The 25,551-nt window shown below is 39.1% G+C and overlaps 1 protein-coding gene across 7 annotated transcripts in view; it reads left to right on the top strand.

Moving 5' to 3' along the window:
- The first annotated feature begins 1,584 nt into the window (after window positions 1–1,584).
- AKAP11 (A-kinase anchoring protein 11) overlaps window positions 1,585–25,551 on the top strand; it is a 50,758-nt gene continuing 26,791 nt past the window's right edge. For 2 of the 7 annotated variants that reach the window (XM_032591375.1, XM_030311524.1), the window contains exons 1-4: window positions 2,191–2,276; window positions 15,308–15,417; window positions 20,873–20,989; window positions 23,856–23,903. In XM_032591375.1, the coding sequence (XP_032447266.1) occupies window positions 15,358–15,417; window positions 20,873–20,989; window positions 23,856–23,903 (225 nt within the window). In that variant the 5' untranslated portion in view covers window positions 2,191–2,276; window positions 15,308–15,357. Of the gene's footprint in view, window positions 1,684–2,190; window positions 2,277–3,569; window positions 3,870–9,658; window positions 9,839–12,327; window positions 12,462–13,710; window positions 13,823–15,307; window positions 15,418–20,872; window positions 20,990–23,855; window positions 23,904–25,551 lie in introns of those variants that run through there. The other 5 variants (XM_030311562.1, XM_030311534.2, XM_030311554.2 and 2 more) reach the window with 5 other exon arrangements.

Genomic DNA, 25,551 nt, shown 5'->3' with positions numbered 1-25,551 from the left:
CATTTCCCTTTCCAGCTTCCGTGTTACTGGTGCGTGCATGCCAAAGTGTAATTCAGGCTTAACCACTTTGTGTGTAGGCTAGTTAAATTGCCTTGTTTTATGTATGAGGAAGTTGAGACTCAAGAATGATAAGGAACCTTGATTTGGTTGCTTTAGCAGTTAATGAGAGGACTTCCAGTTCAAACTTGTTCCTGATTTCTGTTTTTTTAGTGAAATACCTTCATTTTCTAGCCTTCAACTTCTACCTGTTTAAATCTGATACCCAGGAATAAATATCTACATTGAACATCACTTTGTTTGTTTTTCTTAGATCTGACTTTAGGAATAGACAGAAGAGGTGGTTATCTGTGTGGTATAAATGGATGAGAAAAAAAATCAAATGTGACTTTCTTTTTGGGACATTCGTGTGCCCAAGTAACAAAAAATTTCCATTTATTTCTTTTACTGTCATTAAATAGCAGTAAATGAAGATGTAGCCAGATGTTTTTAACAGAAGGCATTAAATGGCACCAATGCTCTGACCATATGGATAATGTCAAGGTCATTGGGAACGAAGTCTTTCAGGATTGTGTCTGTCTTGGACAAGTCTCAGTCTCCTTGCTTCCTCTGAAACCTAAAAGGTTCTGAAATCAGTTCGGATTCTAAAATCAGTTCTCTGCAGGGAAGAGCTTTAAAGACAAAAGTACAGCATAGGTATCTCTTCCCTCTTTAGAATTCTCCACCGCTTTCCATTGCATTTAAATTCCCAACAATTACTTTCCTAGCTTACAAAATCTTACAGGATCTGGCACATATTTATTTACTTCTCCGACCTTATTTCTTCTTACTTTCTCATCTTTTTCCCTCAAATCCAATTTAAGGCCTTTGAATTAGCTGTTTCCTTTGCCTAGAAGGCTCTTCCCTCTGATGTTTGCCTGCCTCTTAGGCAAATCACTGCTTACCATCTCCTCCAAAGGTCGGCCCCTCAAGCAGCCACCCAATCACAATCACCATCACATCATTTACTGTATTTTCTTTGCATTGAGCTTAAGGCAAACAAATAGTTTTTCTTTCTGCCTCCCCCCATAAGCTCCCTAGAACCTAGACTCATTTGTCTTCATCACCGCTCAGAAGACAGATGGAGTAGTGTCTAACATTTGTACTAGCTCAACAAAAACTTATTGAAGGAAGAAATAAAGTATGTATGCACCCTTTGTTCCCTGTCCCCCTCTCCCAAACAGTCCAAAACTCATAATGAGGATATACTTCCAAATGCCTTTCTCATCTATCAGGTATTTCCACCTTTTAATAGATGTCCATGAGGAGACTGTGCAACTTGACTGGACCAGCCCTTCCGATTGCAAATGTAAATAATCACACATTAGATTTTCATCTAGAGCTTGGTTTCTCCGTGACCAATGCTTTACTTCCTGATTCCGATGCCGCGTAAATTGGTAAGGGTGAGCACTAGGGCCCGGAGATCCCTTGAAGCCAATTGTTGAGGTTCGGATAAGGCCGTGGGCCTGAAGCGCTGTGAGTGGTCCTCCCCAGAGATGCTGGAGAGAAGGGGCGGAGCCACCCCCAAAGGATGAGCCTTACTTGGGCCGTCAGATCTGGTGGGGCTGCCGCTTTGGGAAGAACCACGGCAATCAGAACAAAGCGAGGCTAGCCTGTGGCGAAGAAGCAGCCCAGCTGACCCCAGGGGTAAGACCAAGGGTTCGAAAGAGAGGAGTAAGGGCCTGAAACCAAACCTGCAGAGCCAGCCACAGCTTGGGTATTTTGCCAGAGGAAAGGGTTAAACCGTTTCCATGGTAACGGATCAGGAAGCGCGCAAGACGTTCGCCGCAGGTTCGTAGGTCAGCCTGGAGTTTAAAGCTCCCACGGCTGAGCGGATCCTGGCCAATAGAGCGGCCGCTTGGACGTCACGAGACGCGCGGGGCCGATCCGCTAGCCGCCCCAGAGCACGTGGGAAGGTTTTTCCTGTTCGTTCTTTCATTTTTTAAAAGCCCACCCACTTTTGCGCGGGCTTGGTCACAGAGTTCTTCTCGCGAGAGGCGCCGCACCCTCTCGCGAGAGTGAGTGGGAGGTGTGGGGATTAGGTGGTGTTGCGGACTGGAACTGCGGCGGCGGAAGCCGGGGGTGGGCAGGGCGGGGGCGGGCCCGCGGGGCGGGAAGGCGGGGAGGGGGGAGGGCCGGGGGCTGGTGCGGGAGGGGGCGCCCGCCTGCTCGGCGGCTCGCGCGACTGGTCGTTGCGGGCCGGTGACATGCCTGTGAGCTGCGGAGGCTGCGGCCCCCAGGTGAGGCGGGTGCGGATCCGCCCGCAGCAAAAGCCGCGCGTTGGCAGGGGTGGCGGCGTGGTGCGGGGCCGCGGTGGATGGGGCGGCCCGGCTCGGGCGCCCCAGCCTCTCTGTCTGCAGTCCCTGCTCTGATTGCGGGGCTGCCCAGAGCTGCGCCTTCGCTCGGCGGTGGGAGGAGAGCGGGAGGAGCGGGGCGGAGGGAGGAATCCCTTGGCACCGGGCCTCGCGGGGAGGGGGCATCCTCGGGCTCGAGACGGGTCTTGTGGGTCCGGAGCGTGGGGGCCGAGTTGCGTGCAGCCCCTTTGAATGACAAGCTCAGTTTCCATCCCCAGAATGGTCTTCCCAGCCGGGTCTTTTCGGTGCGTAGCGGTGCGTGTGCTTAGTTTGTGTTCGTAGTGCGCGCACAGGAGCGTATACCGGAGGAGGAGGACGTTGCACTTTGTCCCCGAGCAGCATCCTTCACTGTCAGAACCTCCGAGCGTTGGAACCAGGCGCAACCCAAGTCTTGTGACAGAAACGGAAAGCGTCAAGCAGCTCCTCGGAGTGTTGATGTTTGGATTTGCTGTCAAAATTTCTCCGAGGCTGTTTGTTGATGGTTTAAATGCTGGCCATCCATATTGCGAATGGATTTGGTGTACTTTTATAATTCCAGGCACCTACCTCGCTTTACACAAAAATAGGTAGATGTGACCGAAGTATTAAAAAACGTTGGTAAAATGGCAGTGGCAGTAGAATCTAAACCACTACCGCGGTACAGCTTGGTAACAGTTCTGCTTTCCCTCTCCTCTAAAACCTTATTAAACTGGAAGTGGTTTAGGCTTAAGATGTTCAGGATGAGAAATACAGCTGTCACATACCTGATGGTATTAGTGCAAACCAGAATTAAAAATTTTGGTTCTCTTTTCAGCATCATAATTATTCAGTCCCTTGCAAAACATACAAGCTTTTCTTAGCTTCTTTCCACCTTGTTAGGGATGTTCCATTGATTCATAGTGATTTTTATTTTATTATTTTTTTTTAATTTTTTTTTCAACGTTTATCCATTTTTTTGGGGGGACAGAGAGAGACAGAGCATGAACGGGGGAGGGGCGGAGAGAGAGGGAGACACAGAATCGGAAACAGGCTCCAGGCTCTGAGCCATCAGCCCAGAGCCCGACGCGGGGCTCGAACTCCCGGACCGCGAGATCGTGACCTGGCTGAAGTCGGACGCTCAACCGACTGCGCCACCCAGGCGCCCCCGTAGTGATTTTTAAATGTCAGGGAAATGTATAGAAAATACAGAGTATTCAAAATATAAGGCACTCAGTAATGCAGAAGTGATTTTAATGTCTTGTTTATGATTTTAGAGTAAATGACAGCACAGTTCCCAGCACGATTAGTGTCAGTTAAAATAGTGCAATTTAACGCATCTTTTTAAACACCTAGCCCCCTTTTCAAGTATAACATGGTTTTTCTTACTTTCTTATGTTCTTTTTGGCAGAACTACCCAGGGTTGACCGGGAATTTCACTGTTGGTTGTGGCTGTAACAGCTCGGTTTATGAGAGATCAAAGAATGTAAGGCAGTCAGAAAAACGGATTCCCAGGCTGAACTGGTAACTGGTGATTAGTGTATATACCTAAGTAACTGCACTATTGCTGAGGGCCTACAGGTATACTCCTGGGCTAGTGATATTTCTCGGTTGTTGAGGATAGGGGACCTCCTGAAGACCCTGAACCACAGTGAGAGCTTCTTTAGCTTCTAAATTCCTGGGATAAATCTAGAATCTGAAGAATCTCCTTTACCTTTAGAGATTGGAAGAAGGATAGTACACTTATTTTTTTTTTTTTTTTAATTCCAGGAACATACTGTCTGGAAAAAGAAATCAGATCAAATCAGATGATACATTTTGGTCATTTTTAGGGAAATTTCCACTTGTAAATCAGCGGTGGAGTTCTGTTCCATGCTTGGAGAAAATGTGAAAAACTTAATGGGCAAAAGAGACTGGTCTAGATTTTATTTTATTGTTTCATTTTTTTAAAACATTTATTTATTATTGAGAGACAGAGAGAGACAGAGCATGAGCAAGGGAAGGGCCGAGAGACTGGGGGACACAGGATCGGAAGCAGGCTCCAGGCTCTGAGCTGTCAGCACAGAGCCAGTCGCGGGGCTCGAACTCACAAACTGAGAGATCATGACCTGAGCCGAAGTCGGATGTTTAACCGATGGAGCCACCCAGGCGCCCCGAGACTGGTCTAGATTTTAAAAGACCTCCCATTCCTCTTGGCAAACTGGTTTTCAAGGACAGAAAAATAATTTTTTTTTCCTAGTCTTTATAACCTTTTGGTAAGGGTTTCAAGCTTTTAGGATGTAGATATTTGTTTTGTCTTGCCTTTGAAAAATAATTGAAGTAGTTTTGGGTAGGGTAATTATTTAGGCAAGCCAAATTTGTCCTTTTTCTGTCAAGTGGCCTGCATTTTACTAATAGAGTCAGTCATTTGGAGGGAATGAAAGTGGAAAGAGTCCAGGAAGAGATCTACACTTAGCTTGGGCTTGACTTAAGGCTGTACCAACTGGTAAATTTGGGAAAGGAAAAAAAAAAAATACTGTATCAGTTCAGAAGCAGACCAAACAGATGCAAATGCCTTCATGCTGCCACTCGTCTTTGCATATGAAAGTTCATTTTATTGTTAAATACTTACTAGAGTAAAGATGTTTGAAATGAATAGATTAGAAACTGAACAGGTTAAAAGGAGAAAGGTTAACATTTTTGGCTTAATCTGAGGATGTTTCATGGGAAAAAGTAAGGTAAATAAATGGTGTGGTGGTCTGGAACAGATTGGATGGAACTAGAATGAAAGTGAGGCAAAATAGAAAGAGTTTGGGTTTTGGTGTCAGGCAAATCTGTTACTTAATATAGCTGAGTCTCTATTTCCTCATCCCTGATGGTGAGAGTCAAAATACCTCAAGGTTATTTTGAAGCTTATAGTAGCTGCTTAGTCAATGTTTTTCCTTGGACCCTTTTAATGGCTTGAGGGTTATTTGGCTGCAAGGGTCACAAACCCATTTGAATGAACTTAGTTAAAAAAGGCGTTTGTCAGGGGCGCCTGGGCGACTCAGTTGGTTAAGCTTCCAACTCTTCCTTTTGCCTCAGGTCCCGATCTCCTGGTTCCTGAGTTCCAGCCCTGTGTGGGGCTGTGCTCTGGCAGTGCGGATCCTGCTTGGGATTCTCTCTCTCCGTCTCTCTCTGCTCCTCCCCTACTGGCACTGTCTCTGTCTCTCTCAAAATAAATAAATAAACAAAAAAGTATTTGTCAACACATTTGGTGGGTTGCTTCTGAAGCCCATTGCATGAAGTCCAACTTAGGGTCCTGGGAACTAGAAAATCTTCAGACAGTTACTCTTCCAGTTTTTCTCTGGGAACACATGGTCTTCTGTGTCTGCTCCTCTGGTCTTTGGCACTCTGGACACTATTATGTCTTTTGAAGCAATTCCTTTTCGATTGGCTCTCTTTAAGGCTCTTGGTTTCTGCTTCCCTCTGACTTTGGCTTGCATGAAACTTTGGTTTGCTGTGGTGCCAACACCAGACTCACTTTGCTTTTGTAGCATGAGTCTCAACGAGTATCTGCATCTCTTAATTCTGAATTTCTAGAAGGATAATCCTGTGGGTCGAGTATGCACTCGTAGTCCAGTTGGCTGAGGACCGGCGAAGAGGAGAATGGGTAAATGGATGAGGAGGAGACTTAGGTGCGTCTCACAGTTTGTACTTTCTTAGACTGAGTACCGCAAGTTCTCGAATAAAGAGGGGATGGACAGGGAGGAATGACGGGAACCTCTGGTGTCCATTAACATCCTGCAGTTGGCATTTTCCCCTCTAGTACTGCATTGAACTCGCTCCCAGTAACGGTCTCTTTCAGGATGGATTCTTCTAGGTTTCTGAATGAAGGCAAATTATGTAAATGCTTCGTGCCTCAGTCTCTCTATATGTAAGATGGGTATATTAACAGCAACTTCTGTTGTGAGAAATGTGAGTTCTGTTCAACAGCAATTAAGCAGTACCTCACGGGCACAGTGTAAGGATGTAGTATGATTACTACTAAGTGCATTCTGTGTGGCAGGTGCCACGATATGGACTCCTGCAGCATTCAGAGATGAAAGGAGTGTCATTTCTACCCTCAGGAGTTTAGTATAAGCTTAATGCTGACCACTCTAGACATAAAACTGTCTCTTGACTCCAGTGACACTAAATTTTTCTAAATCTCTACCTTGCCTCGTTTTCAAACTGCCACTTGTTTGTGGTTCTTTGTTTACCTGCCCGGCAACCTTTTATCGTGGTTGCCCCCTAAGATTCTTTCTTGATCTTCTCTGTGCTTTCCCAGTCTCTAGGATCAGCTTTCAAGCTCTGTATATATAGATGACTCCTGGAGTAACATCACTAGTTCTGACCTCCCCAACTAAATGTATATATTTTAGGTGACTTTGGATATTACGTTGACATAAACACTGTCTTCTGGTTACCCTGTAATTGGCAAAGGCTCCACTTTTCTTCCACATCCCCAAGCTTGAAACCTTAAAATTATCTTTCACGTTCTTTTTTTTGTAATGCCTTATATATCCTATCGGTTAATAGGTTCTGCACAGGCTTTTAGAACGCCTCGTTACGTGCCAAGCACTGGGCCATTTGTAAAGCAGATCCATTCACTCATTTTTGCTACTGGTGGGTTAGGGTGGAGCTTTATCACTATTTGCAAGAGCTACATAAATGTCTTTTCAGCAGTACGACTCTTTGAGTCATGGCAGAATAGATGTCACTGATAAAGAGAAATGTTTTCCTAGGTTAAAATTCTGAACATATTTTTTGTTAAAGTAATCTTGTAGATGGGGGTTATGTAGAAGATTAAGAATATTGCTTCAACTTCTAAGCTGTGTATTCACACTGAAAGCACAGCCTGAAGATTTTAGGTTTTTTTTTTAGCTGTATTTATTGTTGGTGTGCAGGAAATTAGAGAAGCAAATATCTTAATAGATAATCATTTAGGTCAAACACAAATTAGGTCTTTTTGTATGATTGATTATTGTTTTGAAAGGAAAAACAAAATAGTAACTGATAGCCGTGGTATTTTTAGATATTATAAGCTAAACAGCAAGTCTGTTCCTAAGAAAGAAGCAAACGTTTGAATTCCCACTATATCAATGCCTGCTATATTAGGTACTGTTTTTACATATATTATGTAATTGCACTCTTAGAGAATCTTGTGAAGATTAGCCTTAGCTTCCTGATTTTTGCAGAAAGGAGAGATACTTCACCCTAATGCCACTGTTGGCCTGTCAGGTGTTATTGTTTTGTTTTTAATGGTTGCTCTGGGTTTACAAGACAACTTTAACTTATCAGTATCACTTTTTGTATACTGAAGGAACAGCATTTTTCTAACTCCAGCCTGCCACACTGTTTTATTTTGTAATGCATTTTACTTGTGTATGTTGTAAACCCCATTCATACATTGTTATCACTTTTAGTTTAAATAGTTTTTTTTTTAAGGGATTAAACGAAAAGAAAATAGCTCTGAAAAAGCTTTTATATTACCCTCATATTTACCCTTTCAGGCATTCTAAACTTGTTGTTTAGATTCAGACTTCTATCTGGTATTGTTTTTTGTTTTTTGTTTTTTGCCCATAGAATTTCTTTTAACGTTTATTCTACTGATGGTTGGCGGGTGGTGAGTTCTCACAGCTTTTTTTTTTTTTTTTTTTTTTTTTTTTTTAGCTCAAATAAACTTATTTTGCCTTACTTTTTAAAAGATACTTTCTGTGGGTATAGATATCTCAGTTGACACATTTTTTTAGATGTTGCTCGGTTTTATTTATGGCTCCGCGTAGTTTCTGACAAGAAGTCTGCTGTCTTTCTTTGTTCCTCTTTATGTAATATATACTTTTCTCTCTGGTTGCTTTTAAGAATTCTCTATCCCTAGTTTTCAGAAACTGGGTTATGATGTACCTTGGTGTGGTTTTCTTTATGTTCATTTTTCTTAGGATTCGTCGATCTCTCTTGTATCTGTCAGTTTATGGTTTTCATCAACTTTTGGAAATTCTGAGCCATTTTATCTTCATAGATTACTCCTGTCCCCCACCTTTTTGGGGATTCCAGTTACTCACCTTTCACAGTGAGTCACTGATGCTGCCTTGTTTGTTTTTAGGCTTCTCTCTGTGCTTCAGTTTTGATTGCTTCTTTTGCTATGTCTTGAAGTCCACTTTCTGTTGCAGTGTTTAATCTGCTGTTGATTGCACCCAGTATGGTTTTATTTTAGATTTATTTTTAACTCTAGAGGTTTGGTTTGGGTCTCTTATATTTTCTGTTCTCTCCTTACGATCATGTTTTCCTCTTCCCTTTTGAGTATATGGAACATGCTCGTAGTATAATTTTGACATCTTTTCTGTTCATTCCATTTGTCATTTCTGGGTCTGCACTACTTGCCTTGTTTCCTCCTGCTTAGGGGTCATATTTTTCTCCTCCACGGGTAATTTTTGACTGTGTGCTGGCCGTTCAGGTTTATGCTATTGCTTGCTCGATTTTATTGTGTGTGTGTGTGTGGTTTTTTTTTCAGTTTTGTTGTATTTTTTAAGTGTTGGGTTTAGTGGGGTTCATGGTTAGGTTGTTTGGAATCTGTCAGATTATTTTGAGGCTTGCTTTTGAGCTTTGTTAGTGCGCCTGCAGAAAAGCCTCACTGTAGTGCTCCCTTAGTCCCCCAGCTAAGGTAAATTCCGTCTGAGGAGCCCATCCATTGCCTGATATATTACACAGTTTTTTTTCCACTCCGGTTGGTGGGGGTGCAGATTATTCCAAGCCCTGTCTGGCTCCAGGTATTGTTTGGCCTGCTGCTGTTTGGTGGTTATTTCCCCAACTTCTGACACTTGGCATAGATCAGTATTTGACCAAGGTCCCTAGAAGAACCCATCTGCAACTCTCTGATGCTCTCAGTCTTTGTGAGCTCTCTCTCCAGTGCTGTACCCTGAGCGTTCTAGCCACCTTGGCCTTCCCAGACTCTCATCTCTGCCTCTGCAACTTGCTGAGACCATCGGAACACTTGGCTTTCTCCTGTCTGTGCTGTGACCTGAAAGTAGCCAGCGGCCAGTGTTTCCCTTCTTTCGGCAGTCAGAGGCTTGGGTTACCTGTTGCCTAATGTTTGAAAACTAATGTTTCACGTATTTTGCCCCGCTTTGTTGTATTTATATTTAACAGAATATTAATTTTAACACTTGGCCATTTGGAATTTGGCCAACACGTGTTTTTGGAGCATTTACTGTGTTATCAAATATTGTAAAATTAGAAATTATTGGAAGCTGATAATGATTCATTAAATGTAGAAGTACCCATTGAAACATTTGAAGGTATACTTGCCTCTTCAAAGACTTTTTATTTATTCAGCAGATGTTTGATTTGCCTTCCGTGTTAGAATATAAATACAATAAAACATTTTTGTCCTCCAGAAATTCACAAAAGGAAGGAAGCAGGAAAAAAATGGACTGGGACAACCCACCTTGGGAGAGCACAGAGGTGGTGGCTACTGTTTGGGCAAGGAGGGATTGGTAAGATGAGCCAAGTCTTCCTCAAGGAGGGAGGTCCTTCAACTGATGCATGAAGAGTAAATGACAGTTTAGCTGATGGAAGAGAGGGTAGGTTTGAGGGAAGCTTAGGAGGGTGACAGGTCAGGATTTGGTGACTGACTAGATGTGGTAGTCTATAGGGATTGAGGGAAAAGCCAGTTTCCAGCTTAGCCTGCTGGCTCAGTTGGTTTACTGGCTCTATGGAGAGAAATTGTTTAGAGAGAAAGTTTTATTCAGTTTTTGGACGTACCAATTTTGGAGTAACTGGGATATTTAGTTAGAAGTATTGAATAGAAAATTGGACTCAAGGAACTGAAACACAGGTACAGGAGTTGAACTGGAGATAGACATTAGGGACTAATTTGCACAGTTAAAATCAGAGGTAGAGATTGAATATCCTTGGAAAACTAGGTAGACTGAATACCACAAAGGACAAGGATGAAGGTTAGAAATATTAGTGTTTGAGTAACAAGTTGTGAAAAAATTTAGAGAAGGAGACTAATGTAGTACCTAGAGAGAGAGAAGTGTTCTCATTCAGAAATCACAGAGGGTACTTGTTAAAGGTATAGATTTCAGGATTCCATGTAGACCTCCTGAATCTGGATCTTCCGGGGTGGAACGGGTTAGAAATAAGCTGATCCACACCTGTACTGAAGTTTGAGAACCAGTGCCATAGGAAGAGAGTCAAGATGGGACAAGAGTGTTGATAGAAGACAAGGAAGGGGTTTCAGAGACTCCTTGGCTTGGTTAACTCATGCTATAAAAAGGTCAGGAAATAGATGATGCCAACTTGAAAATTTCTTAGGCCAGAGGAGAGGAAGAAAGACGTGGGAAGTACTTATTTTCTGATTATAAAAGAGCTTCTGTACATCCAGAAGAATAAAACCAGCATAATTGCATCTACTTAGGTAAAAAAACGATGTTTGTACCCATCTAGTACATATTCTCTTTTATGTCGCATATACAAATAACACACGTGCAGTTATACAGATTTTACCCAAAAATGGGATACTGTGAACATGTGGAAACTTATTTTACTTAACAGTGTATCATCTTCCCATATTATAGGTATGTGACATTTCATAACATTAAAAAAAAGTCCCAGTTGTCATGAATGACCACTATCAAGAGTTTAGTCTATATCCATTATGGTATTTCCGAGGCCTGTACAAATATACACACAGAGTTGGCACATGTAATTTTTTTTTTAATGACAAGTAAAGAGCGTACTGTTTACACTGTTCTGCAATTTGCTTTTCCCCTTAATATTTTGTGGTAATGCTGTCACATCAGTGTGTATTCATCTAATTCCAACAGCTGGTAAAAATCAGTCAGATGAATGCAGTATAATTTATTTGAATTGATGGGCTTCTAGATTATTTTTAGTTTTTTTTTTTTGTTTTAGTGACTATTCTTTCACATATATATTTATGAATTTTGTGCAAGTGTATATGTAGGATAAATTTTAAGAAGGGGAATCACAGGATCCTAAGATAAGTGTAATTTATTCAAAGTGCCCCATATGTGTGTTTTCTGTACACTTCATAATTGTTTTCCAATGCTTTCATCTGTTTGTATTCTGTGATATTTCTTAAGATTCCCTCGGCGTTCCGATGTCTTTAGCAATATCCATTCTGCCTTTTGGTTGCTTCTGAGGGGATTTTGATTATTTCATGATATTGTCTTTATATCCTGTGTCCTCAGTGAGCTGTAGCAGCTTACTTTTCAGTTGTCTGCCCTGTCTGTCTGTACTTTTCTTCTCTCTGATCTGCTTTCAAAAAATGATCTGGATCACTCTAATTTCTTTGTAGAGAAACACACTTAGTTATTCCCTGCTTAGGACTCTTGTTTATTTACCTGTGATAGGGCACAAATCAAAAAAGCATTCAGTGAAAAGTTTATCATCATAACACAAAGGTGTTTAGGGGAAAACATTGTAGTTTTGCTCCTCTTGTGAAATCTGGCTAAAACTGCATTCCCTCGAATTATATAAGGTGGTGAAGAAACCGTGCTCTGTTGCTTTTCCCCCCATCTGTCTTCACATCATTTCCAAAGATACGTTTTTTTTTCTTTGCTTTACCAGAGGTATGAGTCACACTGTCTCACGTTGGATTCACTTGGATAGGCTGTTGCAAAGATTATTCTCTGATAGGTTTTTCCCTTAGTGAGATAATATTTTACTCATGTGTTACGTTAAACACAAAGAGATGGAGTAGGTTTCAGAAAATGAGTGAAGATACAGAACTAAATATGGTTTCTTTTTTATTAATATAAATTCTGAGGTAGTGGTGTGAAAATAGATTATATGGGTTTTGGGTGACATGATTATATTTGTCTGGGATTTTTTTTTTTTTTTTGTCTTTAGTGTATTTTTACTTTTTTATTTTATGTTTTTAATGTTCCTTCATAGGTCTGTTAAATACTGGATTCTATTTGCTTTAGTACTGCACTGTGAAAAGAGTGTTCTGCCCCAGTCTGCTATTCAGGAGTATTGTAGGTAGAGCACTGGGGTAATTAGAGGTGTCAAATCCGGGATGTTGTCTCAGAGCACCCTGGCCTCCCCCAACCTCCTTGTCAGGGGCCTGGCATGTCACAGCACCTTCCGGTAAGCGGCTCATCTAGATAACCAGTCACCCTGTTTCCTGAGTGTGTAATCTTTGCTCATTATTGACTTTGGTTAGCAGCTGCAAAGGTGATTGCTTTTTCCCATCTCTTTCCCCAACTCCGCCCTTTCAGGAGTCAGAGAAGGGGAACATGCCTTGTGCGCTGTTCCTCTGTCTTTCAGTGTTGTAGTTATTTAGGAAGAGATGTGGGTTTTTTTTACACTTTTGTTTTTAATGTTTATTTTTGAGAGAGAGAGTGGCAGAGAGGGAGACAGAAAATCCAGAGCAGGCTCTGAGCTGTCAGCAGAGTCTGATGTGGGGCTTGAACCCGTGAACTGGGGGATCATGACCTGAGCCGAAGTCAGACGCTTAACCAACTGAGCCATCCAGGCACCCCCTTCAGTGTTATTTTTAACATGATTGCATCAACAGGGAATGCATCTCAGTTACTCAGTCACTCTCCTGTCTGGCATCTAGAGTGCTTCTTATTTCTCTCCAGTATAAAGTGTGTTTGAATACCTTTTCAGACCTTAATACTGGTGTTTGAACACCTTTTCAAACATTTATACTGGTTAAGACCTGGGGTGCTAGAGTTTGAAGGTTTGGATTTGAATCTCAGCTTTCCTGCTTACTGTGTGGGCCTGCACGAGTTGCTTAACTCATCCTTGCCTCAGTTTTTCTCATTGTAAAACTGGAGTAGTACTACTGTACCAGTCCTAAGGATTAAATGAGATCTTCATGTAAATCTCTTAGTAAAGCACTTGGAGCCTTAGAAGCTCTCGCTAGGACCCTAGATGCTCTAGGACCATTGTTTTCTTTGATGAGTTCCCAAAAGTAGAATTGTTGTATCATAGCACAGGAATATTCTCAGAGTTTAGATTTGCATTACACTTTTGCCCACCAGAAAGATGCTAGTTGACTCAGGCGCCGTGTTTGAGAATTTTCCTTTTCTGGAACCCTTGTGTTGGCCTTTGTATTTTATATGGTGCTTAAGGCAAGTCCCCTTGCCTCTGAGGGTTTCTGGCAGTTGAAGAGAACTCTATGGGTAAAGAGGAGTAAAAAGGATTATTGTCTTGCCTTGGCCACATAAACTTTTATGTTTATACCTTGTTTTGAGAATTTGGCCCCCTTGATCATTTTGGCCTGTAAGTAAATATTTTAATTTTTCTTTTAACTATTATTTATAGTTTCCAAAATGCCTCCTATAAATTATTTTCCATTTCATTCTTACAATAAACTTCTCCAGTAAGTAAGTTGATATGTACATTGAGGAAACAGATCCAAAGATACTTCAATTTACCTGGAGGAAACAAAGCTAATGAGAGGAAGAACAAGGACACAAATGGTACTCTTCTGAGTCCTGGTATGTTGCTCTTTATCTTGTACTGTTGAGACCTCCCTTGCCTTTCTCACAGTCCTACTTCAATTCTAGTCATTAATCACATTTTATTATTAAAGAGACCACTAGGATTTATCCTAGTTCAGAATAGAATAGCATCATAATTCTTTATTAGAAATTAGAACCTAGAGGCACCTGGGTGGCTAAGTTGGTTAAGCGTGGGATTTTGGCTCAGATCATGATCTCATGGTTTGTGGGTTCGAGTCCCGGATTGGGAGATTCTCTTTCTCCCTCTCTCTCTACCCCTCCCCCACTTGCGCACCCTCTCTCTCTAAATAAATAAACTTAAAAAAAATTAGAATCTATGCGCATGCATACACACTTTGGTTTTATCTCTACGGTGAAAGAGTATAAAATTAGAACTCCACTGAAATTTAGGGTTTTTTTTTTTTGCAGTTCTGATGGAAACTAGTTGATGTTTGATTTTGCGTATAAATCTTTTCATAGTGTAAACTTACATTGATCGGATGCCTTGAAAACCTCAACTAGGTTAATTCTTGGTAAGGCCAGTTTGGTTGAAACTAACCATTTCTTAAATCTTTATTGATTCAAATTTTTTAGTTATTTAATGATTTAGAATTCACTTCCTATTCTCATTCTTTACTATAATAAAATGTTTTTCTTCCAACGCTCTGAACCCAAGGGCCATATTGCTTTATTCTTCCCTGTATCCATAGCATCGAGTCCAAGTAGATTTTAAATGAACAAGGTACTGTGTGGTCAGATGTGAATTTTGAATGGTTAATGCCCAAGTTGATTTAAACTTTCAAAGGTACTGCCTTAAAACATTGATAAAAAGTTTAAGTCCTTTAGTTTCAGAGTTTCTTCCAAGAGGGGTGTGTGTGTGTGTGTGTGTGTGTGTATGTGTGTATGTGTGTGTATGTGTATACACGTGTACATGTGTTGTAAGTACTCTTAATCATTTAACTTGGAGTTTTTTTTAACTCTAGTCATTGGTATGCTGTTAAGAAGGCTAAATAAGGAATTTGTTGTTGTTTATGTGATTTTATTTTATCTACACAGATTTCATATTCTCATTTGTATATTATCAAATATTTCTACCCAAGAAATAAGAAGGTGTAAAAAACATTCACACATTCACGGTTGCTGTAGGGTTAGAGTGACTTTTGGGAGATAAGAAGGCTCGGATTTTTTTGTAATCTTCACTATTTTAGACTTTAAAAGGTTTTCTAAACACTTCTTATTAAGACTTTCAAGTATTTTCTTATTTGTAAAAACACAAAAATAAAAAAAACAAAAAAAACCTCACAAAGGCAGTGAGATTGAATAAATAAGGGTAAACTACTTTATAATAATTGTTTATGTCTCAGAATTTTTGTTTTATGTTTTAATTTTTTTAAATGACTGAATTTAAAGACCTTATTTTAGGACAAAATGCTTGCCTGAATCACTGAAATCAGTAGTTTTCTTTTAATGTGTTTTCTTTAGGTGTTTTATGGACTAATTCTTCATTGATTACACAGAAAAGCAATATAGTTATGGCAGCCGTCCAGACTTCGAGAAACAGTCACGTGAAGACTAGAGCATCTGTCAGAAAAGTAAGTTCACTGTGTTAGATTTCTTTTAGTGATAGTTTTAATAAAAATGTTGATCATTTTTTAAAATCTCGTTAAGCAGCTGTATGATATTCTTATTTTTAAACGAATCTCAATATTGTAATTAGTAAAATTAAAATCTTGCAGAATTGGCATATATGAAAATAGTGTTATGAGGTAATGGAGACAGTCAACTTTATTTCCCAGAGATTGCAATGCCTCCCCATTTCTTCTTAACAGATAGTTTTCTGTTTTTTATTTTCTCAAGATCTTCCATCTTTTAGCAGCGTAAACATCAGCTATAAGTTTTCTTACGTACCTTTACCTTTGCCCCAAAATATTACCATTTACTCATTCATTCAGCAAATGTAAATTTGAGTGTTTATTATATTCCAGGTGCTGTGCTAGGTATTGGATAATCAGTAGTGAGCAAAATAAATATGATTCCTGATCCTTTGTTTGTAGTTGGTGGAAGAACCCTCCTTTTTCCTCTTAAGACAGTTTGGTTACTCTTCCATTTCTTGACCTTTTTTCCCCCTAACATTTTGTTATGAAAAATTTCAAGCATAAAGAAGAGTTAAATTCATAGCACACCTACACATAAACTTTCATACGAATCAACCATATTCAACAGTTGTTAATAAAGTAGACATTGAACAATGTCAGAGCTAGGAGCATCAACCCCTGTGCAGTCAGAAATCATGTACAAATTTTGGTTCCCCAGAAACTTAACCACTAACAGCCTACTCTTGATGTGAAGCCTTAACAATAACTTAAACAGTTGGTTGACCCATATTTTGTATATGTATTATATTCTGTGTTCTTAAAGTAAATTCTAGGGAAAAGGAAATATTAAGAAAATCATAAGGAGGAGAAAATACATATATGGTATCGTACCATGTTCATTGAAAAAAATCCACACGTAAGTGTACCCATGCAATTCAAACCATGTTGTTCAAGGGTCAGTTGTATTTTGTTTTATTTACTCTGTGTGTGTGTGTGTGTGTGTGTGTGTGTGTGTGTGTGTGTGTGTTTGCGTGTACACGCACGTGTCTACTTTGTGGCAGAACCAACTTGAAAGTTATGGTCTTAATGTCTCTTCACTCCTGAATACTTGAGTGTGCTTCTCCCAGGGATCACAGTATCCTCCCACATAACAATAATACAGTTATTGTATAAAAGTAGTGCGAGGATCACATTCAAGAAAATTCAGTATAATTCCCTACTATCCAATACCCAGATGTACTCAGATTTCCTTTATTATCCTTGAAATCTCTTTTGCAGTCCTCCTCACCCCCAGTTTGGATTCAGTCTAGGCTTCTAGGCCTTAAGTTGCACTCGATAATTATGACTTATTTATATTACTTTTGGTCTGAGAGTTTCCCCTCTTTTTTTTTTTTGATTTATTAAAATTCAAGACTGATTTCTTGAACAGGCTGGACCAGTTTCTTATACAATGTCCCACATTTTGGATCTGTCTGGTTGTTTTCTCACAGTGGTATTTAACTTATTCCTCTTTCTTCTCCATTTCATAGATTCTAGAAGTTAGGTGTAAATGCATGATTAGATTCAGGTTAAACATTTTTGGCAAGAATAATTTGTAGAATGATGTGAGGACAGAATTTCAGGTTTTCCTGTGATCAGTGATACAAAAATTGATCAGTTGATGAAGGTAATCACTCTGCCAGAACTGTCCATTTTAAAAGTATATTTTATATTTTCTAGTTATCACATAATCTGTGAGGGTGATACTTGGCTCTGTGCAAGTATCTTGTTTTTTCCAGCAACCTTTTGTCTAATATATTTGGCATCCTTGATGACCCTTTCCAGAATCTTATTTCCTGGAAGCTGCAAAATGATGATTTTCCTAATGTTATCATTCCTTTTACATTTATTAGCTAGAATTCTTTTATTTTTTTTTTTAACTTTTTGAAATGTTTATTATTTATTTTTGAGAGAGAGAGAGAGAGAGAGAGAGAGAGAGACAGAGCATGAGGCGGGGAGGGGCAGAGAGAGAGGGAGACACAGAATCCGAAGCAGGCTCCAGGCTCAGCTGTCAGCAGAGAAGCCGATGCGGGGCTCCAGCTCACAAACTGTGAGATCATGATCTGAGCTGAAGTCGGTCGCTTAACCGACTGAGCCATCCAGGCTCCCCAGTTAGCGAGAATTCTTAAAGAAAAGCTTTCTCTCATTAAGGTTAAATGAACTACAGTATCACCTAAAAAGACATGGTAAATGCCCTTGAATTACCAATTTTCAGATTAGTGATTTGGTATAATATGCAAGTGAGTTTATTCTCATTCCTTCATTCATTCATTTGTATTGTTCGATGCATGGATTTAAAAATTCTCTATTTTCCAATCTTTTATTTATAGTCATTTATTCATTTACTTATTAATTTAAGTTGCTCAGAGGGTCTCTAACTTGGTCCCTGGGAGTCCCTCTAAGCTGGTGCCTGTGTCATTTTGTCTCAGGCTCTTAATTCTTTGATTGCTTCCCTACTTTCTAGTATAACAGATTGACCCAGTTTCACCATCTACTTACCCTTCCTCAGACCTGAAATTGGCTATTTTCCCAAAAAACCCTGAATAGTATTTAGGAACCAAGTACCCTGGGTACTAGGAGTACTCATTGTCCTTTCAGTGTCATGAATTTATATCAATAGTTCAGGTTCAGATTTCAGATTTTTTCCTTTTTTTTGAGTTGTTTGTACATTATCCTGAAAACCTCCACTCATTAATGAGAACAGAATCATTTAAAACTTAGAATATTTTTTAAAGTTTATTTTTACTTATTTTGAGAGAGAGAAAGAGAGAGCAGGAGAGAGGCAGATAGAGCGAGAGAGAGAGAATCTACACTGCCAGTGCAGAGCCTGATGTGGGCCTCGATCTCACAAACCACAAGATCATGACCTGAGCCAAAATCAAGAGTTGGATGCTTAACCGACTGAGCGACCCGGGCGCCACATAGAATATTTTTAAGCCCATAGAAAAGCTGAGGAAAAAAAACTCGGTACAATGAACACTATACATACTCTTCACTTAGGTTCACCCTCTGTTAACATTTTGCCAACCCATTCTGTTTGTGTGTGTATATAAATACACGTGCACACACAAACGTACTTCCCTTTTGAAACCATGTGAGAGTATGCTGCAGGCATCTCTTAGGAACATCAGCATCATGAGAGCCCCTCAGAAAATTATTAATTCAGTAGCATCATCTAACATGCAGTTCATATACAAATTTCCCTAATTGTCTCAGATATCCTTAATATTTTTACTTTGTTCTTCATCTAGGTAGGATCCAGTCAAGATTCACACTTACTTGGGTATTGTGTCTCTTTGGTCTTCCCCCAATATCACCAGATATCACCAATATAAAGACATGTATCCTTTGTAATTAGTACAGTTAAGTGATCTGTAGGATGATGCTGAGAGAGAGTATCCTGTTCTCCTCCAGTAGCTTTTAACCCAGTGATTAAGATACATTGATAATTTTTCCCTAAATCACTAATTACTTTGGGAGTTACAAATGGCATTTTTAAATTTTGTTATTCTTTCCATATTTGTCATTCAGCATTCTTATATATACACATATTTTCCCCCAACCCCCATCCTTTTATCTGTCTCTTTTAACGGATTCATAGATTTTTTTTTTAATCCAGTTGTTATGATCCATTAACTATTTTTATTCTTTAGATGCCCAAGTTTGGCCAGTAGGAATTCCTTCAAGTTGGCTTCTGTTTTCTTTTTTTAATTCCAGTGTATGTATGTATGTACATACACTGGAATTAAAAAGGAATTAAAAAGTAACATACAGTGTTATATTAGTTTCGGGTACACAATATAGTGATTCAACAATTCTTTACATCACTCAGTGCTTCTCACAACAAGTGTGCTCTTAATCCCCTTCACCTATTGCTTCTGTGTTCTTTTGAAATGACCCATTTAGTCCCTGAGGTCTTCATTGCTTTCTGTCACAATTAAGATGTTTCATCCACACATCATGTTTTCTCTGCCTCCAGCTTGGAACCAGCCATTTTCCTAAGGAGCTCTAGTTCTTTTATTAGCAAATGGTATTTAGAAACCAAAATCTGGGTGCTGGGTATGCTCATTACTACTGAGGGTCATTGCTTCTGTGATCTTTTTTTCTTTTTTAATGAATTTATTTATTTAGAGAGAGGGACGGCATGAGTCTGGGAGGGGCAGTGAGAGAGGAAAGAGAGAATCCCAAGCAGGCTCCTCACTGCCAGCTTAGAGCCCAATGTGGGGCTGGAACCCACAAATCTGCGAGACCATGACCTGAGCCGAAACCAAGAACCAGACCCTTAAACAACTGAGCCACCCAGGCACCCTGCTTCTGTGATCTTTTAATGGAAAAATGTAGTACATGTGTTTAAAGAATCATGAGTTCATATTGATAATTCGTATTCAAATTTAACATTACGTTATTTTCTTGACTGCTTTGGTTTCATATTACGTGTATCTCTTAAACCAAAGATTTCCACTAATTTCTAATTTATTAAAATTAGCAAACATTTATTGAGTTCATATAGTACGTGAGGTACTGAAATCTGAGGAAACATTGAATAAAATGTAGTCTCTGACCTTAATAATTTAGTTTAATGGTAGGAAAGACAAGTACATGTAGAGACAGTAATGGTGATGTGTTATGATATGGACTTCATGATCTCAGTGTGCAGACAATACAATAGAAACTTTGATAATGACTAAGGGGTGGGAAAATCTTCATAGGTCTTGGACTGGGTAGGATTTCTACAGGGGAAGATTAGAGAGTAAGGACATTTCTGATAGAAGAGCAGATCAACAAATCAGTGGAAGGAGAATATGGTAGAAGGAAATTAACGTTCTCTTTATGTCTGACTATCCTACTCATTATTTTCCTTATATAAATTTTTCTTCCATCTGTTCCTTTGCACTTGTGACCTTTCTTCTACCAAATCTGGAAAGCCTTATCATCTAGTTGTGTTAAGACCCTGAAAAGCCTTAGTTCAGGTTACTCTCTCTCTTTTCCGTCTCCAACTTTGTTATGAGAGTAATCACTTTTGTTAGCATGCCTTATTACAGTTTCCACATCATCTCACTCCTTATATAAATTGTTGCTTCTGTTCTGCCAATGACTAGGAAATCAGGCATGTAGTCTGTTGGGTTTTAGTGTAGGGTAAGAGTAAGTGTACCCATTGTGAGGGCCTCATGAGCTTTTAATAGGTCGAATGCCTGGGCTATGGTGTGTGTGTGTTTTGATCACTTGGAACTCTACTTAAATAAGCCTTTTGTTCTTTCTTCCTCTTAGCTCTATTGAATTCTGTAGATATTCTGTAGATATCAAATGCATATTAATTGGAGAGTTAGTGACTGTACACTTAAAAGTAGAATATCTCCAGGATCTTTTACCTTGTCTTAGAATTAACTAAATTAAGAGTATCTTTTATTTTCAGAGTTTCAGTGAAGATGTGTTCCAGTCGGTCAAGTCTTTATTACAGAGTGAGAAGGAACTATGCAGTGTATCAGCGGAGGACTGTTTAAAGCAGGAGGAACATGCCAATTTGACTGAGGTTTGACATAATACTTTCTATATCTTTTCCTAATAAAACACAGTGTATTTTCATGCTATTTTGTAATACTTTCTATATCTTTTCATAATAAAACACATGGTACTTTTGTGTATTTTCATCCTTTGTAAAGCTGCATCGTCTATTTTTGAATTGTTTAAAATCTCTCTATATTAATTCAGTATGAGAAGTACCTGTTTTAAATATCCACCAACATAATTATCTTAGTGTATTATAACGAGCACATTTAATTCAGTGCATAGACATTGTTGATCACTCATTGGACATACAGCACTATGTTAGATGATTCCTGCTGTACTCTGAAACATGAAATATATACTATTTTCGTATATTCATTTTTTTGGCTATTGTTAGTTTTCTTGGTTATTTAAATTCAGCACTTTGATACAAAATGAAAAAGTAGTGATAAATTTATTTTGAAATTAATATATATACTAAAGATATACTAACTACTTGCTCACCTATTTCTGTGCTACATCAGTGTTTCCAGTCTTTGTTTGGATTTATTACTGTGAAAAGAAGTAAATTTTTTCTTGCATTACAGCTGTAGTTAATCAACACATTCATGTTACCAATGTTACCAAATGAGAGAAGTAAGATATTAGGTTATTCAAGCTCAAAGATGATAAGTATGTTAGTTAAAAAAAAATTTTTTTGAAACCAAGGATCTAATAAAAAATAGGGATTTTCTTATATATACATATATATGTGTATATATATATATATATATATATATATATATATATATAACTTATTGTCAAATGGATTTTCTTATTTTGGGGAATGCTTTTCTTCCATACTCCTTGAGAAACTATACTTGAGATAGTTCCACAGGCTGATGAGCATACCTTTTAGGCCTAGTGTTCTCTGACCCAAGCCTTTTCTATTTGTGTCTGCTAATTTCTGTGGCTCTTGCCTGTTATCTTCTTTGTTATCCCTCCTGCTTTACTTTAGTAAAGCTCAGCCACCCTTAATCTCTTCAGTTGTTGCCAAGTGTGACAGGTCTCCTGTGTCCTTCTGCCCTCAGTTTTCCAGCCTGTTTTCTCTAGCTGCTGACGTAGTGCCTTTCCGAGCCCACATTCCTTGGCAAGGCCTTCCTTGGTCAATGGGAAATATAAAACTACTGGCATCTTCAAAACCCCATGTCAACTTATTTTCTCTTTTGTATACAGTAAAAGGAAACTTGAAAGAATAGCAGGAATTTCTGTCTCACTTGAGGGTGTGCGTAGCTCAAAGTATTTTTTCGAAGAAAGGAAGTTTGTTTTTAAGTGTCTCTTTGTTACTGAGTGCCTGTGCTGTGTCAGGCACTTTCCTCCACATTGTCTTATTAACCCTCCCAACCGTGGAAGAGGAGTTGTATTGCTTTAAGTTTTATAGATGAGGAGACTGGCTCTTGGAGCCAAACAGTGTACCTAGAAACCTGGAATTAACTGAACACTTTTGGGAAGTAATAACCATATCAGAATAAGGATCCCGGGGTAATAGAATATTGTGACTTGGTTGTAACTCATCAGAAAGGGATCAAAAGTACATTGAGTGTTGCTTTCTGTTTTAACTATGCTGCTTTCCCATAATTCTTGAGAATTGATTATCCATATTGCTGTCATTTAAGTATTTCATATTTTTAGTCATAGTACTTGTTTAGTAGATTTTTGTCTTCAAATGGAAAATTTTCCTTCCTATGATGTGGCAGACCTAAAGATAATATAAATTTTAAAAATAATACTTTTGGGGGGTTACAAAAGTAGTATGTAATGCTTATAGAAAATTAAGAAATACTGAAATCATGAAAAAGAATGCCTGTAATTAATCTTACAAATTAGGGGAAAAGAAAAACATGGTGAAAAAAAGTAGCAAAAAATAAGAACACTTATAATTCTACCATCTAGAGTTAATCACTGCTTACTTGGTGTGTCGCCTTCCAGTATTGTTTTTCATGTGTATGTTTTTAAAAATAAGGTTGAAATTGTGTATATACCTGTGTCATCTTTTCTGTAACTTGTCCTTTTTACATAATGTGACATTTTCTCATGCCATTAGATATTCTTTAGGAATTTAATTTATATAAACTTTTGCAGAGAAATCTCTATTATATGGGTGTTGAAGGAAATAAGTGATAATATCACAGGGAGTCAGTAAGGAGTCTTGGGGGCCTACCCAGGGAAGGGCTCTCTGAGGGGGTGACATTTAAGTTCGCTCTTGAAGAATGAGGAGGAGCGAGGCATGTAAACATCCGAGGAGCAGTGATCCAGGTTGAGGGGGCATTACTGCAAAGCCCTTAGGCATGTTCTAGACCCAGAAAGGGGACCCATGTGTATGACTGTAAGCAAGGAAAGGCTGAAAGCACCAGTTAACCCAGAACCTTGGAGCCTCAGTTAGGACTTTGCAGTGGGAGGTGTGGAAGGGTTTTGACAAGGAGGTGACATCATTCCTGAGACCGGGTGGGACAGGACTGTAGTCATGCAGGGAAGTGGTGGCAGGGGCGTGGAGAGAAGCGGACGTATAGGAGATGGGTGTGTGGAGTAGAACTGATTGAATTTGCGAATGGAGTGGACGTGGGGAAGGTTGAAGAGCTGCATTACGGAGCCACATCTTTGGTAAAAATCCTTTGTGGTGATCTTTGAAAATTTGAATCATTTTGTCCATGACAGCATTTAAAAAATGTTTTTAATTGAGGTATAATCAACCTGTAGCGTAATCAGTTTCAGGTATATTACAGAATGATTCAACATTTGTATATAGCAGTCAGCATTTTAACATTTTATGTGCTTTTTTCTATTTCTCAGCTCTGTCAATAATTGAGATAAGACTTAAAAACTCAATGGAGATTTATTCCTTTTTTATTCAGGTCACATTTCTAGGTTTTAATGAAGAAACAGATGCCGCTCACATACAGGTATGGTTGATTTATTGAACTGGAAAAGACCATGAGAGATTATTTGGAACAAATTTTGAGACCATGAAATTTGCCTTATTTGCCTAAAATGTACATTCAGCTCTTCTGTTATCATTCCTATTTGAAGCTAAAAGATGACATTTTGAGATCTGCTTTTGAGTGTGCTTTGGGCATTTTCACTTCTAGCACTTTCAGAGTATTCTTGTTACAGAGAGCAGTTTTAGGTTAGGAGACCACAAGTGTGATATATCTGAGAAGGCTGCAAGCCACAGGCTAACTTTCCTTCCATTCTGTGCATAACGTAGAAAGTAAGACTTCTTTTTTATTTTGGATGGCCTTAAAATCTGACTTCCTCAGATTATTATATTTTTAATTGAGATAGTGTTAAATTTGGAAGGCGAAATTTGTAAAAACTAATGATTAGCTAATGCAGAAATTTTAGCCTGATTTTGGCAGGTATTTAGAGAGAGACTGGTAGTTGAGATTGTGATCAGCAAAGGAAAGTTTCACAGTTACATAAAGAGGGTTGAAGCTCTTGCAGATGTGGTAGGCATACTTTTTTTTATACCTTATGCTGCTTCTTAATATTTGTGGTTGCCACGTGTTTCCTTTTGTGGTAGTAAAGTGTCTCCTAATAGAAGAGGTAATACCATTCACTTCTTTATGAATAATGCATATCAGGTGATAATGAAAATTCTGCCCTGTGTTTTGATTGTGCCCTTGCCTGAAGGAAATAGTTTATTTTTATTTAATTGTTGAAAGTGTGTTTGTTTTGAGAGTGTGTGTACATGTGTGCACACGTGTGGGGGAGGGGCAGAGAGAGAATCCCTAACGGGCTTCACACTGTCAGCCCTGATGGAGGGCTTGAACACACCAACTGTGAGTGAGATCATGACCTGAGCTGAGACCAAGAGTCAGACGCTTAACTGACTGAGCCACCCAGGCGCCCCTGAAGGAAATAGCTTAGACAGAAGGCGCAAGAGAAGACATATTCCTGAGAACATAAGGCTGAAAAGAGAAGTGTTCTGAAGTATTTTTTTTTTTAATGTTTATTTATTTTTGAGACAGAGAGAGACAGAACATGAGCAGGGGAGGGGTAGAGAGAGAGAGGGAGACACCGAATCCGAAGCAGGCTTCAGGATCTGAGGTGTCAGCACAGAGCCGCACTTGGGGCTCAAACTCACGAACTGTGAGATCATGACCTGAGCTGAAGTCAGATGCTTAACCGACTGAGCCACCCAGGCGCCCCCTAAAGTATTTGTCTCGTACTCTAGTTCCTCTTTAAGAGTTACTGATAAAGCCATGTTTATGAAGGAAAGTACTCTTTGAGAGGTCAAAGACAATAATTCTTTCACTGAGTTAAATATTTGCATAAAAAGGACAAATAAGTAAAATAATAAAATCTATTTTCTTTATATCTTCATAAATTTTTCAGTTAAAATCTAATACAATATGTTGGAGAGGAAAGGCCGAAAAATAGATTTGTATTTTGCAAAGGTAAAACTTAAGCTCCAAGAAGTACATTCTATTGGGAAGAATCTCTATATGTATGAAAATTCCATGGTTAACCTGAAGATTGCAGGTTGATATTTGCAGCTAAAAACTCTTAAAACCTAATTGTCATGGATTCAGGAGGTACCATGTAAAA

The sequence above is a fragment of the Lynx canadensis genome, chromosome A1 (genome assembly GCF_007474595.2).
Source record: "Lynx canadensis isolate LIC74 chromosome A1, mLynCan4.pri.v2, whole genome shotgun sequence".
In the NCBI taxonomy this organism is placed as follows: domain Eukaryota; kingdom Metazoa; phylum Chordata; class Mammalia; order Carnivora; family Felidae; genus Lynx; species Lynx canadensis.
The sequence above is the reverse complement of the archived record's forward strand: the minus strand, read 5'-3'. Positions and strand labels throughout refer to the sequence as shown.